Source organism: Numenius arquata, chromosome 9 (assembly GCF_964106895.1).
Source record: "Numenius arquata chromosome 9, bNumArq3.hap1.1, whole genome shotgun sequence".
NCBI classification, from domain to species: domain Eukaryota; kingdom Metazoa; phylum Chordata; class Aves; order Charadriiformes; family Scolopacidae; genus Numenius; species Numenius arquata.
In genome coordinates, this window is record NC_133584.1 from 48,670,006 (window position 1) to 48,690,341 (window position 20,336).

At 36.6% G+C, this 20,336-nt stretch overlaps 1 protein-coding gene across 1 annotated transcript in view; it reads right to left on the reverse strand.

Annotated features, from left to right (window-relative positions):
* The window catches only part of NBAS (NBAS subunit of NRZ tethering complex), a 177,495-nt gene that overhangs the window by 138,065 nt on the left and 19,094 nt on the right, over positions 1–20,336 (reverse strand). Inside the window, exons 11-20 of the mRNA XM_074153641.1 lie at positions 18,900–19,028; positions 15,264–15,327; positions 13,607–13,800; positions 12,254–12,511; positions 11,446–11,571; positions 10,149–10,300; positions 9,366–9,500; positions 9,016–9,094; positions 8,633–8,737; positions 8,230–8,366 (exon numbers count right to left, since the gene is read on the reverse strand). Coding sequence (XP_074009742.1) covers positions 8,230–8,366; positions 8,633–8,737; positions 9,016–9,094; positions 9,366–9,500; positions 10,149–10,300; positions 11,446–11,571; positions 12,254–12,511; positions 13,607–13,800; positions 15,264–15,327; positions 18,900–19,028 — 1,379 coding nt within the window. The remainder of the gene's footprint in view (positions 1–8,229; positions 8,367–8,632; positions 8,738–9,015; positions 9,095–9,365; positions 9,501–10,148; positions 10,301–11,445; positions 11,572–12,253; positions 12,512–13,606; positions 13,801–15,263; positions 15,328–18,899; positions 19,029–20,336) is intronic.

Below are 20,336 nucleotides of genomic sequence, written 5' to 3' on the forward strand. Positions count from 1 at the left end.
TCCCTGAGCTACTGTTTCCCTCTCCCCCCCTTTACCCTTCTCTCTTTTCTTTTCAACAGCAGAATAAATATGATTGGACCCCAGTAAATTGACAGAATATGGAGGTATTCAACTCTATTTCTTCAAAAAGAGCTGACTTTTCCTGTATTGCTCTTTTCACTCTATTGTTTACGTTGGCTTGGTGATTCTTCCCATTCTTAGCTTTGACAAAAGAAGTCCATGCTATTGTACTTTCTGTATCCTACCAACTGCATTTATTCAAACCTGCAGATTATTTTTCTCTCCAAGGACAAGCTTTCAAAAGAGAAAAGGTCTAATTCAGTTTTAAGGTCAGAGTTCAATTCTTTCTATTACCAATAGCAACTCTTTGTGGATTTTTTTTTTTCCCTTCCAAGCATTTCATGCAGCAGGCCTGTCTCCAAGATTCATCTAGTTGAGGATTAGAAATGTGTTTTTATTTTTTTCAAATCCTTTTCCTTGTAAACTTGTGCACATCGAACCCAGACTCCAAGGCAAAAGGCAATTCACTCCAACACATTTATGAAACAACATCCCTTTGTTGAAAGACATGCACATTTTTAAGAGTTGGTTTGGGGTTTTTTCTAAAAATATTTTGGGAATAGATAAGCCTTTGCTTTTTCTTTTCTTTTCAAATCATGTCTCATTTGCTGACAAAATAATGTTATAAACACTAATTCTGCATTTAAAAGCTTGTGTGTTACACACTGGAATAGTTCTAAACATAAAGTATTTAAGTAAGACACCAAGCATTGATCTGTTGGAGGCGAGAAAGCTATATCTGAGAAATACTGAACCATAAAATAAGGTAGTTTTTCCATCAAATGGTTTTGTTGTCCACTCAAAGTGTTGCTTGATTCCAATTTTACTACATTTATTTTTTAAATCATCTCAAATTTATATTTTGTGATAAGAGGAATGTTTTATGTTTTGTGAGAAGAGGCACCCTCAAATATTCTTTTCCCTTTGCTGACACTCGTACGCTTCACAGAATTTATGTTTTCCATGTTTTACTGTAGGTACACTGTGAATTATTTTATACTTCACATTCAAATTAGCACTTCCATAATCCCACTACATACAGTAGTAGACTATATATAATAAATATAGCTGTATATAATACATGATCTGCAAGGGAAGTTTTATATATATCTATTTTTTTAATTTAATCTTGAAACTCATTTGTCCAAAGTCTGTAACTTCTCAGGCAGCAATGGAGAAATCAATGCCATTTTCTGTTGCTCTGAAATCTTACATCTCTGAAACAGTTTTATTATGTCACAATAATTCTGTAACTTAGGATGAAAAATAATAAGAAACGCATCCCGCATACGTAATCTCACAAAGCTATGATATGTATTGCATTTTTTACATTGCGTGAAAATATTCTTTTCCGCCAATACAGTAGTTTAATAGTAAATTAGTAAATGCAACTATGTAACTGATTGCATATTTTTAGGTTTCAAATTATTCAATATACTATGTGACACAACAGTGGTGGCCAGAGAGATAAGCTTTTCATTTTCCAGGAATATCCATGGGGACAAGTGACAAATTCATCAAGTCTGAAGTACAGCTGATGCCTAAAACAGAGTGCCAAAAACACCACACATGTTGGGAGAACAGATCCACATAAACTAGTGGAAAAGGTATCCCAGTTGCTTTTGGCTGCCACAGCTAACTACCCTTCAGAATTCCCACTGTGCACATTGTGATGATAGGCCTTTTGAAGCAACTCTGCCACCAGAGGAGAAAAGCTGTCTGATTTCGCATAAACAAATCAAGCCATGCTTTAACGACGTGGTTAACTTCTAACAGAATTTTGGGAGAAAGGAACATTTTCTTCTTCTAAAACAACCTAGACTGAATAATCTAAACATCAGGAAAGTCAACCAACACTACACAACTGCAGTTTAGAAGTTCGCTGTGTTTTTTTCTGGATGTGTACAATTAAAATTGTGAGGCAACAGCTTTCACGAAATCCAAATGGGCTATTTTAAAGACACAGCCGAACTCTGAGTAAGATCCAAGCTGTACCATTCTGAAGGTACGGTGACAGACATGCATAAAGAATAAAATATTAATGGAAGAAATTTTGTTCTAAACCATGTAGAAAGGTGATAAACAAATAAGACAATAATAGCAGTACACTTTCATGAGAAGACTGGGAAAGGCAAGCCAAGGTATAGTTCAGGGCTATGCAAGCAAAAGACACACATGGTAGGTGAAGATCGGATAAATCAGGTATGAACAAGCCAGAAATAAGAAGAAAATCCTGTTAGTGCTCCGTGGATAAACAGCACAGACATAGTTCAGCTCACAAGCTACAGGAAGGGATACCAAGGCTGCTACCGACTGACCTGAAACCTCCTCCACGCTGAACGTACCCAGCTCCCTCAGCCTTCAAGTGCTCCAGTCCCCGATCACCTTGGTGGCCCTCTGCTGAGCTCACTCCAGTTTACTGATGTCTTTCCTGTACTGGGGGCCAGTATTCTAGATGCAGTTGAATCAGCACAGTTGTCTGATTGCTCAGTCTCCTGGCTGTGCTAGTTCATGCAGGACAGGATGCTGCTGGCTTCCCTGCTGGCTCATGTCCTGTTTGTGCCCACCAGCACATCCAGGTCCTTTTCAGCAGAGCTGCTTCCCAGCCAGTCACCAGCCGTTATTGTTGCAAGAGCTTCTTCAGTTGCAGGAACAAGACTTTGCATTTGTCCTTCTTGAACGCCCCAAAGCTCTTGCTGGCTCATTCCTCCAGCCTGTTTAGGTCCTTCTGAATGCTACATCACCCCAACTCCTGGGAAACTTCCCTCCCTCCCTGGTGACAGCTCATGTTCTCCACAGCTCCTTCATACCTTCAAGTTATCATTCTCCTCTTCAAAAACTCCTCACAACTAATACCTACGGTACTTTTGCCAGCCCACTTTCTGCACCAGCCTTCTGGCTGCAGTGAACTGCTACTGCTACTTTCTCAGATCTCCACATAGGCCAGTTTACAGAAGAGTTCCTCTTCTCCCAAATCACTGCTTTAACTTTTACATGGACCACAAGTGCCCTCCCCCCTCCGACCAGAAGTCAATCCAGACAGGAACATGAGTGCCATCCTGACAAGTTAATCTTTCCTTCAAAAGTTATTTTTTCTAATTCATGATGGAAGATCTGAGATTTTTTTTTTTTTTTCCCCAAACGCATCCTCAAACTAGTATTAACTACACTGGTCCCTCTACCTTTAAACTGTTTTTCTTCTTTCCCTCAGTGCAAAGGAAAAGAAGTGCATATAAAACTTATGCCATTCTCATTTATTTCATTGTAGCATTATACAAATGAATTCAAATAAAGAAAAAGAACTGACCATGGGATTAAATCTTTTAACAGGAACACTTCTGAACTACACTAGAAGCAAAAGCAGCTCGCTTCAGAAGAGAAGAAAAACTAATATGAGAAAATGAGGACTATGTATTAGACAGTTCTGCAGATGTTCAGTCATCAAACCTATTTACATACGAATACTAAGAAGAGAAGAGATGAAGCTGTAAGAGCTTTATCGAAACTGCAGTGCCACAGGCAATAACTAAAAACCTACTTCAGGAGAAAATATCATTATGAAAAGGCAAAGTTAACCTCTTAGTTTAATTGCATAGTATTTATCTATTCATAGATGAAAGTCTACTACATGGAAATTTTCAGGCTTTGAAAGCTTCACTGATTTTAGAAGGTATTTCCACTCCCACCCCAGTTCATCAGGCAAATGGAGTTCATCCACAACTCTCCAGTAAAAATTCACTTTAAGCCACAATTGAAAACCAGTATTTGAGAAAGTTAAGGAGTAAAAAAAAACATATAAAAAGTTGCTATCTTAGAGGGAAGATTTTTACTACTAGTGTAATGTGCAATATAGCAGACTTATGGCTGTTGAGGGAACCATACATTTGAATTTCCCAACTTCTGTGAGTTTAAAATGTGAGCAGTAATGTCACAATACAGCAGTTAAATGCAGTAAAATGGATAAGAAAATTAAAAGAAAAGGAAAAAGACTCTGGGTATATATTTATAATCATGGTAAAGCATTATTTTCCTCTGAGATCACTTTTAAAAACCCAAGGGCAACAGTCTTCACTAGAGATTAAGAATGCTAGCTGTAGCTATTAAAACACAGATTAGAAAGAGCTATCATCTCCTTTGACTATCTAAACTTTTACCACCTTCACTCTAGTTGTCTTAACAGAAGAAGCCTGTGCATCTGACATATCTTTGAGAAGTAGCATGAATCCCAACAACTAAGAGAAAGCAGAGATTCAGGAGCCATCATTATGAAAGAAGCTTGAGAAATAATATGAAAAGAATTAGGAAAACATTACCATCACAGTTCTGCAAAAACACATTAATGAGTATCAGACTATCACAATACCAACTTGAAGCCACCAGGCATGTAGAGCCACCGATGCATCATAGTATTTCAGATTCCTTCTCAATTCTTGGGGCTGTTGAGCTTATACAACTTGCAGTCCTTTTCAGAAATCTCATGAATACAGAAATCCTGTGCTCAGATATGACAAACCTCCTCCTGAACAGTTCTGAGAGCGATCCCCTAAAGATGCTAAGCTACAAAACATGTGCCATAAACAAGAAACAAAAGGAAATCTACCACTTGAGACTTTTTACAAGCAGATACAGGAAAAAACTATGTATATATTTTCTAACAACCTGGCCCAGAAGACAGAAAAATAGAGGAAGTCTACCATTTTCTCCCCATTTGTTATGCCAACTTTTCCTTAACTGGTAAGAGCTTAAAATCCTTGTGACACTGGCCTCTAAACGTCATCCTAAAGTAAGCGACATGCGCCAGTAACAAGAAAAATAACTGCTTTGTGCCTATAGAATGCACTAGCAAAATAAGCCTTTCTTCAACTAGGTACTTAGAATTTACTATCTGCAGCCAAAGTGGAGTCTCCAAATGAAAGGAAATGGCATTTACGATGCAACCTTTACAAAAACATTTCACATAGGTAATGAAATTCTTCAGATATAGCACTTCCGTGTGCATTCGTGTTGGTGATGGTGTACAGCAAGCAATTGTGTTTCAATGCTTTTGCCTGGGCAATACCTAGAGATGCCTATTTGTCCCACCTCACCTGTTTCATGCACAAACAAGGGAAGCACCTGCTATACAATCCCAGTCCTCAGCCAGATTCTCCTACGGATGGAGTAACTATGAGAACACAGTGCAATAAGGTGAATTTCCGTCACGATAGGTGTCACCTCAGAGAGCTCCAGTTGGGAACCAACCCTCTTATTTAAAGTGCTCCATATACACAGACACAATATGGTCAATTCCCAGTAGCACTTCATCTTACACATGCAGGACCATATATAAAGACCTAGAAGACAAACTACAAGATTTTTTTCCTCCACCAAAATCTTTTCTGCTTCCAGAGCTACACACCGCTCAGCAAGAGGTCTGAGCTGCAGGAGGCCAAGAAGTGAAGGCATCAACAACGCATGAACAAGGCATTCTTTAAGCAAGGCCACCAGGGCATGCTGCACTCTTAACATGGGCACTATCATACAGTTTGTCCATGCTAGTGGTCTCATCACATGCAACACAGCAACCAATGACCCTATCGGAACCTCTTAGTAGAGACAATCATGGCCTTGAATTTTCAAAAAAACACGAAGCTAAAAGAAATCACAAGAGATGTGTCTTTTTTTGCAGCTGAAAGTAAAAAAAAAAAAAAAAAAAAATCCTTCTGATATCCAGCATACACTCTACTTCCTAACTGCAACAGTGTGAATTTTAAAAACTAAAACAACGTTAAGTCATTTTCTGACTTGGAATCATTTAAAAAAAAGTTGTCTAGAGTCAAAATACAGGAGGACAGATTGAATCACTCTCAGCACTCATCCCCAGACCAGCTGCATAAGCTGAAGAGACACTTGTAAGTTGTAATGCTACAGTCATTTTTCTAGCAATTAAAACACTGGGGTATATGGGGTTTTGTAACACTTTCCTTTTGTTCAGAATTTTATTAATTACAGTCAGCACTTCCAACTTTTTCATTTTATGTGGGAATGAAATAGTTTTGTAAATTGCATCATAACCTTGCTCAATCAATTAACTTAAGGCAAATCACTTCTCTATACAACACAGTTTGTAGACACAAACTGGATAACATTCATTTAAACTGAATTTCATAACAACTGCATTTCTACAAAATGCCAGTAATTCTAGTCATACTAATAACCCATTTGAAAAATAAATGTTGGAACTAAAAAGCACAATAAACTCACTTAAAATCACCAATAATTTCAGTTCTCTTTGATTCACATGGATTCATGTTGATTCACACAAAACAAGAATTGCCAGAAGCTGAAGTTATTTGGACTCGGGTCGGTGGGAGAAAACTCATCCCATTTCAAAAAAAAAAAAACACACACCAAAAAACCCACCAAAAAACCTTTTTAAATTAATAAGAAAATGCTATTTTGCACAACTTAAGTCTATTTCATTAGTCTATACCTCTCATTAATAGATACCTCAATCAATACATATTTAAGTTTATTACATGAATAAAATACAGTTTTAGGGAGTGTAATTAGCAATACTATGCGAGTAATCACTTTGCAACGTGGAAACAGTTTTAGAAAAAGGTTAGATCAAATATACAGTATTTTTTTACAAGTATATGGGATTTGTGTAGATAGGATTTGCTTTTGTCCCCATTTTGTAGTTGTCCAAAGACAAACATTTCAAAGACATACAGTATTATCTGTTCTGCAACCTGAAAAAGAAAAAAGTGTGAACCTGCACATACCTGATCCCAGTGCTGGGAAGTTCTGTCTACCGCGGGAATAAAATTTCAAACTATATACTACCATTTTTCAACAGCAGACAAAACTAAGTTCTTCACTCATAACTTCACATCTTTACTACTAGATCACTGGTGAAATTTTTTATTTTAACTGTCATTTTGCCTCTTAGCACGTAAGTCGGTTTCTTAAATAAACCAACCAATCACAATAAGAAAATAAAATGAAACCAAGAACAACCCTTCAGAAAGAAGGGGAACCTTGTTTACGAACACCAATATCATAACCGCATATAAGACCCTTCTTCCCTCCCTCTCACATTATAAATCTTATCAAAAGAGAAAAAATGAAAATATATTTCACCAATTTTATAAACATTGCAATAATTTCTCTGCATGGTCCTAAGTGTTAACTTAAAGGTACAGCAAGTGTTTTCACAACATAACTAAATGTGTTCCTGAAATTACCAACACAATAAAAAGCTAATAAATCTAATAAAAAGTATTAGATATCATGAAATAAAGACTAACTTCTGTTCAAGAAAGGACAAAAGTGGTAAGTATTATAATCTACGAAAAATGTCAGGGGAATAACTTGATGAATTAAAAAACCCTATACTATTCTACTCCAAATATTCTCCAATACTCCAAAAAATATTCCTCTGAAGTAAGGCTTCAAAGTCCTATTGTGAAATATTAAACAATTAAACCCCCACAATTCTTTATGGCCACTGAACAATATGCTTCAGAACTAATTTCATAATTGAAGTGTTTGAAAGAAACACTCTGGAAGCAAGAAATTCTTTTAATTAACACAGAAAATTATTATGACGTTCAAGGAAAACTCTCATGAAAATTTAGATGAAATTAACAGTAAACTAATATCTGATGCTGAAATGAAAGAGTAGGAAAGTCTGGATTTAAAGCTTTTCATAATTCTACCTTAGCAAGCTGCATAAGAATCAGTAACAAGAAGATTAATGATTTTGAAGTTACTGACTGCTTAAGTGTTAAATTACATTTCAAAACAAATCCAGAAAAACATAATTGCTTCCAGGGAGCTAAACACTTTTATTATTGATTTCCTAATGCTGGCTGTTATTACAAACCAATTACAGACTTGTACTTACACTTGTGAAAATCTGGGCAGTTTCAGGTCAGAAAAGGCCATGCCTCCTCTTATGTGTAATGGAGGCGAAAACATTTAAAGTCCTATTTTCCCGATAATAACCAAAAGAGACCAAAAAGCTTCCGCAAATGGCACAGATTAAAGCAGAAACTGAAGTACATAAAGACAAAGCTGCTCTCTTGATTCCAGGTAATAACCAACAGCAAATTGCCATATATTGAAATTAAGTATTAACCTAAAATCATCTTTTTTTGTTAACATTCATTGATGCATCCTTACCAAGCTTCAGGCAACAAGAAAGCATATTCATGTGGTGAAGTAGTCTCTGGAAAATTAGAGAGAATTGCCTGTCTATGCGGAAGTAAAGCTGATCCATGGAAAGTGAACAAAATTTCCAGGGCTCTGACATTGCTTTCCTGAAGAGCAAAAAAACACTAAGTTGCAGAACTGATTATGAGAGAAAATGAGCAAGAAATCTAAGTTTACATCACGCAACAAACATTTAAAAACTTTAGCAATAAAGAAAATTAGCTCAGGGTCTACAATCAAACAAATACACACCCCCGCCTTGTAAATTCCCATTAAGATTCAATGAAGTTAGAAGGGGGGGGCGGGAAATGTGCTTACATGCAAACAGAAATACCAAAACAAAATTACATTCTAGCAAAATAAATATTAATACCCGAGCATAAGTTCTTGCTGAAAGTACAATATTCTGATTTCTGAACTTCTTGAAGAATTCTCCATCATAGTGCTGTTCAGCTGCATGAGGCCCTCCAAGGATTTCCTTTAAAACAACAACAATACAACAACAAAAAAAACCCCTTATAAAATATTATTTTTTAATGAAGGGTTTACAAAAGCATCAAAAAGCCTACACAAAAAGCCTACACATTATTTTAGGATGAATGAATATGAGGTATGTGGAAAAGTATGCTGTTTTTCCATAAACATTAATAGTACAATATATTAAAAAAAGATACGATGATGTAACAAAAAAAGTTACAGGAATACCTATGGAATGAGAAATCAGAAGAAGTGTAGCCAGTTACCAAGTGTCCTCACCTCATAGGTTTCAAGGCGATCAAGGTAAGTTAAGAGCTTCAGCCTGCTGCGGCAGAGTTCTTTCTGTTCCAGTGTCAGCCTGCATTCAAGAAAGGAGTTTTAATGCTTGCAATTGGTACTGTACATCATCTGTATATATAAACAACAGTCCCACATTTAAATGACTTTGTGCACTGGAATAGATCAATAAATTAAGTAAACCAAGAACTTTGGCACAATGTAATGCCAATTAAAATTTAAACTGCTTTCCTATTAGGAATAATGTACATGAGAATAATTGCATTCTTGCAACCATGTAGTTATAGTAAACCTATAACTCTGAATAAAGCATGGCCTAACATTTCATTTACTTTGAGAAGTTTACTGATAATAGCAGTTCTTGACACTTCTTGGCCTCTTTTTCCTTTCTAGCATCCACTTCTTCATCTGGTGACAAAAAGTCTTCATAGGGAATTTCAATGTCCACCTCCCCCGGTAAGATAAATCTGAAATACAAAGCCAATAGTTTAATCAATGGTCATTAAAAAAAAAACCCAAAATATATGACAAACTATTTTTTGAATAAACATGCTAAAACAGCTCTCCTTTTATGTCTTGACTAAAAATCTAAACTTTTATAGAAAAAAAAAAAAAAAACAACAATTTTGCTGTTGTAAAGCAGCAGGCACTCATCACAACCCAAGAGGCATCATCTTGTTTCCACCCTCTCCCTAAAAAAACTGAAAAAAACCAAACCACCAACCATACAGCTATGATGGTTGATAAAAATTTCTAAATTCCACAGGTAGCACTGGGATTGGCAGCATCTCTACAGCATACAGTGGTAATAGAGGACTGTTCTATTTCTACCACCAGCAACCAAATACTGAATGGAATTGTCTCTGCATGCTTCCCCACTGACCCACTCTTTTTTGCTTTGTTTCCCTCCCTACTTGAACAACAAAAATAGTGACATTAGAAGTTCTTTATGATGAAGAAAATAAAGAGCATTACCTTTCTTTATGTCCTGCAAAAGTTTCTTAACATTTTCATTAGTGGTTGGTAAAAAAAATAAATTACCAAGTTATTAGAAAAGACTTCATATACCATACTTTAAAAAGAAAACAAACAAAAAAAATATGCTCTTCCCAAACCTTCCGCCATCTTCTCCTTTTCCTATGGCCACAAGAGCCTCCAAGTCCGTGCCTTTCAAGCCATACTGAAGCAGTTTCTTAGCAGCATCCACATTCTCTGGAACTCTTTCCAAGCACTCATGAAGAACCCATGCACGCTTCTTAATTTTGCTCTGTCCAAGAACAAAAGCATAGACACAATGTTATATGCTTCAACCCAAGGCAAGAAAACCAGAGATGTTAAGATCTCCTAATGTGTTTCTTCCACTTAATAAAATGTTGAGTTAACCTGATGACTGACAACGTCAACCAACAAGAGAGGTGAGAATGCAAAAACCATCTTTCCCTCAGAGTATATGTAGCAGAACAAGACACAGAAATATCACATGATTTGGCAGAACTTTCATAACAAATGAAACAGACATTATTATTTGTATTCCTTAATTAGTATTACTCCTCCTTACATTAAATAAAATGGGATGGTTCTAGGCGAAAATGCTGTTGTTATAAACCAAGTTTATTCCACAATAGCACTAGACTAATTTTCAGTATTAACCTCTTCACATGCCAATAGGATTCTGTGACAGAAAGGGCACACCAAGGTCACAAAATACTATTGGCTTTATTTGACCTTCAGTCGATATTACATAGCACATGGAGAATGACTACCTGTAAAAATCTTATTTTGACATTCAATTAATATCTGACTTGAAAAAACAAAAGTTAGATATTTCTCTTGATCTCTTGGAAGATTTTACACTACAGCATCGTTAGGTTATACATCTCTTACAACACTTGCTTGCTGAGTTTGAAGTCTTTCTTCCAAGCCAAAAAACCCCATATTGGATTCTTCTGAAAAGCTCCAGTTACAGTTAGCAGAGTTCACTGTAAGTTTTGTTATTCAAACTTTGCTATATAGTTACTGATAACAACTTCACCTCATTTAATTTGCTAAAATACTTGGAAGTTATTTAAATGCTTTATATTTCCAATTATTATTATTCATTTGCCAGGTAACAATCTACTGCTGCATGTGGGGGTGAGATTAAACCACAGAAAGCACGCTGCTATTAATAGAAGGTAGAAGACACTTGAAAGGAAAAATTGCAATTAACTTCCAAGGTCTCTGGATCAGGCCTCCAGTCAAATTAACAGGAACACTCTTCCACATGAGATGTAATGGAATTTGCAGGACAGCTCTCCAAATTGCCACGAATTTACGTCATACAAATTAGAACACAATTGAGAATTCAATTTCTGTAAAGATAACATAGCCATTCTGATAAGAAAGCCTAAAAGTCACACAAAACAAACACACCAAGTAGTCTTGAATTGAAGCGACGTTAACAGCCGACTTCCTCCACTGTCTTTGATATACAAGATCAGAATCAAGGCCGTATGCTTGAGCCAAAGACAAAGCTTCCCCATATTCTTCATTATCAATCTAAAAAGCAAGCACATGAAAATGAAAGTCCTCTGACTTCCATATTAAACAATCAATTATTAATTCTGTGTGTTGAAACAGGTAGAGAGATAATTACTGTGGTATGCTTAAGCAGGTAGGAAAGATAATGGTTCAAGACAGATCAGTAAGGCTCGGATCTGATGGATACCTCTAGAAAATCAGAGGGTTTTCCTCAAGAAGGAGAAAGACGTTATTTAGGTAACCAGTATGACAATAGCACTCCTTGGGAACTCCAACAGGCCTAGAAAAAGTACTGCACAAAGCAGTCTTAAATATGAAGAAGTATCTGTTTGGTAAGATTGAGTCACAGGATTAATTTGTATGCACGCCTGAAAAGACATGCAAGTAAACTACATTCACACCAGAATACATGTTAACCTGTTCCTTGGCCAATAACAAGCTCAACTGATTGAATTCAATGTATTTGCCAGGTCTTTTGTTATTTGTAAACACTCACATGAGAACAGTTCCAAGTCTGGCCAAGCTAATGATGTACAGTGTCTCCTCAGTGACCTGTGAACTTCACCTCATTTGAATTATAACAACACTAGTTGTAAACAATGACCCCTTTGATTAGGTAACACAGTACACTAAGAGACCCTTAGAAATATGTGCCTAACCCTTCTGTTAATACAGCAAGAATTAAAAGAAAAATACTTACTTTTCTCTGGTACAATTCCTCCGGAGTTGTAGATCTCAAACTGACAAGGCGGAAATTCTTTGTAATAGTACGTGGACGTTTCCGAGGAGGAGCAAATCGTTCCATTTCTGTCACAAAGTACAGGCCTTGCTTCAGGTAGCTGAAATATCTGTCCTTAGCAGAAGTTTCATCATCTGAGTCAGAGTCGTCATCTCCCTCATCCTCATCTCCAGGCCTGCTCTCCAAGCGCAGTCTTTTTGGAATGAGTTTTATTTCGCACTGCACAGAAAATATGAATGTGAAGCGTCCACGTAGTACACCTCAACTAGTTTGGTGAGAACTGTGTACACCTCCACTTCCAGTACTTCACATTTCAGAATCAACATTCCTTCCTCCCTTTCTCCTTTAAACCCTTTATTTCTCAGCTTGCTTAACACGCTCCACAAACCCTGACTGGGTCTGTCTCCTAGATCTGAGGCTCCACCCTGTACTACTGAAGCAAGAGTTAGGGCTTCATAATAGTAACCCACTATTACACCAAACATCCTATACTACCCCAAACAGGACACGACTGTGGAGACATCTTCATATGCTGTTATATAGCTTACTGCCACGTACAACAGTGTTTTCAATTCATCGCTATTCAAAGCAAGGTTTTCTGCTCAACACAAATGTAATATACATCCTCAGGCTGTAATTATGACAGTCACTGGCTGTATCTTATTTCCAGAATAATAAACCTTTCCCAAAACATACATGCAAGCTCTGGTATGTATTGAGATATTCTGATAAATATTATTTTAAACCTTTGTTTAATATGTTTAAGACCTATTTCAGTGTAAGCCTTAGGAAAGAGTAATTTTCTTATTTTCAAAGAAAATTCCTGGTTAGCTTCGTTGTTCTACTCCTTCCTGGAATCCTACTGAAGAAGAAAAAAAAAAAAAATATCTTTTACATGGCCTTAATTTAAATGTGTTCCTCATTTCTTTTAAATGTACTCCATCTGTAAGAGACACCTCTTTCAAAATGGGAGAGGGATTGTTGCAATATTCTTCAAATGCACTAACATACAAAGCAGTGAAAACTGTTGACACCAACCGTTTCCTGCAGCAAGATCCCTCTCATTCAGACTCAGCCTTCTAGGAATTTTGCTTCTACTCTTCAGAAGTTATTTGACAATTATTTTTTAAGATAGTTAAGTTGCAGCAAGTTCATAAATTTCCCTGAACTTGGAAACAGAATCACTTTTTCTATAAGTAACAATTTATTTTTTTTTAAACCACACCACACACACGACACCCTTTGGATTACATATACAAAAGCAAACTGTTTCTACTGCATCTCAAAAGGTATCTGCTTGTGCACATTCCTCACCTCCAGACTTAGAAATCCTCCATCATGAGCTGAAGTGACCTGAGGAGAACTCACAAACCACTCACACGACTTTCCCAGCAAGTTTCTTAACGTCTTGACAGATGACACAGTCAATGCACCAGAGCAGCGAGCCAGGATGACAGAATTATCTGCCCACCAATTTACATCTATCAATGGGTAATAGGATTCTTTATCTAAAATAAACAAACAAATAAGAATGCACTACACAAGGAAAGATAGCTTTAAACACCAGATAAGAACAGAAGTGACTTCAATTACTATGAGATTTTATCTGATGGCCTAATTTAACAAACATTTATTGTTTTATATGCATCTTTGGGTCACTAAGTTTGTTTTTTAGATTAATTATATTTTACTAAATCAGTTCTGCATTAAATACAGCTATTCGGGATAAAAAAAAATCCGTTTTTTTTGAAATTATTTTTTAACATTATTTGGAAAAAGAATTCACCATAAACTGATTTACTTGCACAAAATATGACAAATTTTAGATATCTGATAAAGATCTGCTTCAATACTTCCCAGGCCATCCTTGACCAAGTCTCACTGGTAACAAACAGAATACTCATGAAAATCAGGAAAGGTTATGCTGCTTTTGAGGACAAATGACAACTATGAACAAGGCTTGTGAAACAGCCAACACGACGAGGTTGTTAAGAAGATTAAACCAACAAAACAAAAAGTTGCCACAACCGAGGATGGAAGCTATGTCATTTCTAAGACTACCTTGATTACGGTAACTGGATCATGGGACAAAATGTTCACCAGGGAGTTAGCTCAATTTGTTCACCACAGTGTCATTTCCCACCTCTCTGATGACAATGATCTTTTCCCAAACAGCACTGAGAAACAGATCTGTTTATCACTTTTCTGCCTCTCCAGTGCTTAGTCAGCAGCCTACCCATGAAGGTCAGAGGACTTAACTCAAAAGACAGAATCACCAAGAAAAATAGTACAAAGAAACAGGGATCCTTTAATAATAGAGATGTATACAAGCAGCAGTGAATGGATCATGGAATAGCTATTGATCTCTGCACTCTTGGAAGAGCCATGCAATAAAGGTGATAAATGGCTCCACATGGTGGCCTGAATTTTGGGAAAAGAATAGAGACTGACATGAGGCAAATCCAGTTGGAGAACACAAAGCCCTATTGTTTTAGAATTTTGAACTAATTATCTTTAAATTACACTAGCTTTCAAGATTTATTAGACATTCATAGAAAGAAAAGGTAGAGGTAAGTTTAGGTTTTTAGACTGTGGACTCTAATAATGTGTTACCTACAGTATTATGATGTAGCAGCTTCTGACACAAGCTGAGATGTCTGCTGAATATTCAGCATTCTACAGAGTCATAATCACAGGATTAATAATAAATGAAGTCCTGTACTAATTGAAATATCATCTTACTTATGGTTACGGCTACAAAAGAATTCCTAAGAGAGGATTTAAAAAAAAGAAAAAAAAACTTATTGTGACACTCATTTAGCTATGCCATGTTACAAATTCAAATCATAAATGTAATTTTGGCAACTACTCTAATTGAGATTTAATTAAGCCATTTCAAGTATTTGTATGTTTGTGTAAGTATTTTTAATTACACGATGGTATAAAATAAAGATCTAACTGTACCACGTACCTTTTATTTTCTTTCTTTTTTCACTAGAGAGTCTCCAGTCTGGGTTGATCTCATCATAACCCGGCTAAAAAAAAAAAAAAAAAAAAAAAAACAGTGCAAGGTAAAAAAAAGGGTTATATGCAAGTAAGTCTTTGTAACACAGACAATCTGTTTATTTACTCCATTGCTGACCCACTTACTTTTCAATGAAAATGCTCCCCATAAATTCAATTTTTTTCCTGAACATCAAGCGTACAGCTGCTGTAGTGACACTGTACTTTTCTCCAGACAGTTAAATTAAAAAAAAAAAAACACAGAAAAATAGACTTCTGTATTCCTAAAACACCACATTATAAAACCAGAGTACCATCAGACCTGTTCTTGTCAGCACTAAAGAATAATCATACCCTAAAGATTTCTGAAATAAAGGCTCTCCAGCAATCAGAAGCCCACCAAGTCTTTGTTTTTCATGTTTATACATAGAACAGCAAGCATATAAAAAGAAGAATCTCAAAACAGTCCTCCTGTTTGGTCTGTGTAGTGGTCCTGAGCACCAGCCTAGTACAGTACTATTAAATATTTACTCTGGTTATTTTCATAATTATAAAGCCCCTTTCAAGACTAGTGCAGCCAGAGAAGCAGCATTATTTAAGGATGCACTGCAACACTGAGAGTTAGTAAGCTGTCGCTGTATTGTTTTTTTTAAACTTTATTTAGTAACATCAGAATACGTGGGACTACACAAATATAGATGACAGTAATCCTGCCCTGAACTGCAGTGCAATGGAAGTACAAGTAGACTATACAGCTCAGACAACCAAAACAGTTTTGGGTCAAGCAGAAGATGATTTTTAGACTTAATATTTTAGTAGACAGAAAAGGGTCTACTAATTAAAAGTAAACATAAGGCCACTTAAAGATAATTTAACAAATATGTTTGGGTGACAATTAAGTAGGAATTGCACACATTCCGAAAATACCCATTATGCTTAGCCACTATTTTCACCTATAAAAATCATTCTGAAAACAGTCAAATACTGAATATTCCTTTACGTCATCCTCACTAAATGATAAAGTCCTGAAAACTGCTTCAGAAAACATATTCATTATTGTTAAAAAAAAAAAAGAGGAAATACAAAAATTCACTGTAAACCTCCTGGAGCAACATCCGTATTCTTACAGAAATGTGAAGTCTATGTTAAAAATAGATATATAGATATGCATACATACACACATATACATGCACAACACTTTTGTCACTCAAGCAGAATTTTTGCTTTTAAAGTACTTTCCTAACTAAGCTTGGAACTACATTTCTGCGATGGGTTGTCGCCACCCAATAGCTAAGCACCAAACAGCCGCTCGCTCACTCCCCTCCCCAGTGGGACAGCGCAGGGGGAGCAAAAGCAAGAACAGTCATGGGTCAAGACAAAGACAGTTTATTAAGCAAAGGAAAAACAAGATGAATGATTGCTTTTGTGTCACATCTCCCACAAGCAGACTGATGCACACCCAGTCTCCAAGCTATGGCTACCTACTCAAAACCTCCCCCTGCTCTGTTTTTATTGCTGAGCATGACGTTAAGTGGCACAGAATACCCCTTATGTCAGTTGGGGTCAGCTGTCCTGGCTGTGTCCCCTCCCAGGTTGCTGCACACCCCCAAACTACTCATTGGGGACAACAGTGAGAAACAGAGAAGGCGCTAAAGCCGTGAACGCACTACTGAGCAATAGCTAACACACTGGTGAGTTACCAACACTGTTTTGGCCACAAATCCAAAACCTAGCACCATACAGGCTGCTGTGAAGAAAATGAACTCCATCCCCACCAGATGACAGTTTCACAGCCAATACAGCCTAACCAGACCTCACTGCTTACCTATAAGGACCCAAATATAACCTGCACAACACCACAGCCATGTTTCCAAGTCAAGTAGTCTTCGCTCTTGCTGTCAGATCAAAAAGATAACAGGACACAAGTGGTGTTCAGGATGGCAATATACCATTATCTCTACAAGTATTTCTGCCCAGGGAAGTGGTTGAGGCACCATCCCTGGAGGCATTTAAAAGATGGGTAGACATAGTGCTTAGAGACATGGTTTAGTGATGGTTTTAATCAGAGTTAGGTTGATGGTTGGACTAGATGATCTTAAAGGTCCCTTCCAACCCAGACAATTCTATGATCCTATTACTTAAGTCTTTCCTATAGTAAAAGTTTTTTGGCCTATCTTTTTTGTAATTTTTCTTGAAAATGTTAATTTAAGCTCATAGTCATCACGATACCCAAAGAAAGACATCTCCCTTCATTTTCTACTCTTTCTCATTATAGAAGCCTGTGCCTGTATGTAATGTCAAGGAAATGTTTTGTTGTGGACCTTACAGTACCTCCTGCGCAATGCTTAGACTGCAGATTAATTCAATATAGTGTGGGAAAAAGCTGTCTGTGTTTCATATGAATGTATAAAACTTGAAGAATTTAAAAACAGTCGCCAAATCTAGCAGAAGCAGGAAATTTAGAGGCAATATTTTTCTTTGGAATTTCTAAACGGGTCAATACACTGTGCAAAGATTTACCCTGCAAAAGGAAACTATAGAGAAGAATCAAAAACTGCAAATATTTAATGATAACACGTGGATTTATTATTCAGCATATGCACTAAAACTTAGTTTACTACTAAGTAGCAATGTTTAATTCTACAATAATTTTCTAATAATAAACACACATTACAATAAAGCCCTCTGAGATCAACACCGCATAGAAAATATTGATGGTAATTCATGCTATATACATCTAGTGACCAAAGGTCCTGTTTGACTGGTTACCCTGTTTGGACTTGATGTTGGTTCGCGTCTTGTAGGTTTAAAACATAATACAGAGTACTTCAAGTGAAAAGCCTTTCCAGATCTATTAGTCAAGAAATTAATGGGAGTAAAACCAGAATACTTCACATAATGGTGTGCATCATTTCAGATTTGTCACTCTTCAAAATACAGGTATATTTTCCTCATTAGAACAAAGTGTTATCTTTTCCCAGAGGGTCTATTAGTTATTTGGAATTTTCTTTGGACACTGATCGGTTTTCAATTCCCAGTGTTTAAATTCACACTAGTCACATAAAAGTTTGCCACTGTCTGGGCAATTCCTAATTTAAGTTCCCCCACTTAGTTCTGCAAACAATTCCTGTAGAAGGCATGTGACCCATACCCATCTGACGAACAAACTATTCTGGAGCATTTTCTGGCAGAAGGTAGGGTAAATTTTGAGGGAAAAATAGATGAACACATTAGACATCCAGCAGAATTTGGTTTCAACCATCCAAACAAAGTTATCTGTGCTGGCCTCCAGTTATATTTTTAAAACAGCTTTTCAGTCTCTCTCTACCAGTGTTACCCACTTAGCACCAAAAAGTCTCATGAAAAATTCACTGCAAAGCAATTGGTTCTTTTTCTTAACTCTTAAAGTTGAAAGCTTATGGTTAAAACACAGAAAAATTACTGTGAAAGTCAACATAGGGCTATTGAAAAATATGGAGTTGACTGGAAAGGTAGTATGTAGCTAAAGCACAGTTATCTGAACTACTCTCATCTCCTAGGAAAACACATCTCCAGAGGAGTAAGACATATACTGCAAGTTTCTAAACATCTGCATCCTTCTTACCTGATCAGTTTGGTCCCATTCTCCTTGTTGTCTGAGAGATGGAATAGACCAGATTGTCAGTTTTCCTGAGAAATGAATAGCTGCCAGAAGAGCTCCATCAGGAGAAAGATTCATCTTGAAAACTCCATCCTGCCAAGCATCATGTCAGCAAAGTTTAACAAAAACTTCTTAAAGATTCATCCTACAGTCATGCCAGAACTCTCCAGGTCTGCAGCTAATCAATTTTTAAGCCAGTGCCTCCCCTCTTGGAAAATACCCCAACGTAAACAAAGTACCGAAAAGTTACTAGATAATTTATACGAAGTCTTGGCGTTTCTACAGCACATTAATGGCAGGTATAATTTGAAGATAACAATATCCTTTTAGGGTTTGTTTGGTTGGTTGGGTTTTTTTTATTATTTTTATTTTATTTCTTAGGCTCTTTAAGTTCTAGCTATGCCACAGAAACAGTGATGATCAAGTAATCTTCTCACTGTTGTACAGCGGTTTGCAGCTATTGAGAGCACTGCTTAAATCCAAGCTTAAAATATGTTTTTAACTGAAAAGGAGAGCATTAGGTTTTTCCCAAACGAATTAAGAACTATATTAGAAAAGTTCCGTAAGTATTGTCTGATTATATTCTTAAGCAGCTAGAGTACTGCTATCTCTACCATAGTTTGCCAAGGAATCGTACATGCCCACTAATGGCAATTCTCTCTTTACAAAGCAATATGCACATGCAGAAGACAAAGAACAAAAGACTGTTAAAGGACTTCAAAACATATAGCTAAAATATATAACCCATTCAGATAAACAATCAGTGGCACACATCACAGATCTTAAAAAGAGTTAAAACATTTGCTCAGTAGTCAGCAATGATTCTCTTGCTTTTAAATTTAGATGTTGGGTGGCCATTAACACATCCAAATGTACCACCCGAGCATTGTTATCTATAGACACTAAGCAGTCCTTTGGCAAAGCAGGCAATGCTGCCCCAGTAAACAGCCTGTCAACTTAAGGGAACTGCAGAAAAAGATATCGAAAACCCCAGCAGGTTGGCACTTGATATTTTATAAGTATCATTTAAGTTAGCAACAGTAAGAATCAAATCCCAGTATAACTATTTGTAATATACAAGTCCTCTAGCTGCTGTGCCTGTCATACCTTAACACTGTTGCCAATTTTCCCACTAAGAATATGAACTGTACCTCACATATTTATACCCTAATCTCTGATACCGAATTAAAACATTCAAGGATTAATAACAATCTCTGCTTTTCTTTGTAGATTTAGTACTGGCAAGTGCAGCAAAGTTGAAGTTTAGTACAGTTACACTCAGTACTAGCTCTCCAGTAAGAAAGTTTACTTCAGCTTCTCTTTTATATTTTCAGTGAAGGAAATTAAATCTCTCCCCATTCCACCCTTGAGAGATATTCAGAAAGATATTTTTTCCCCTTC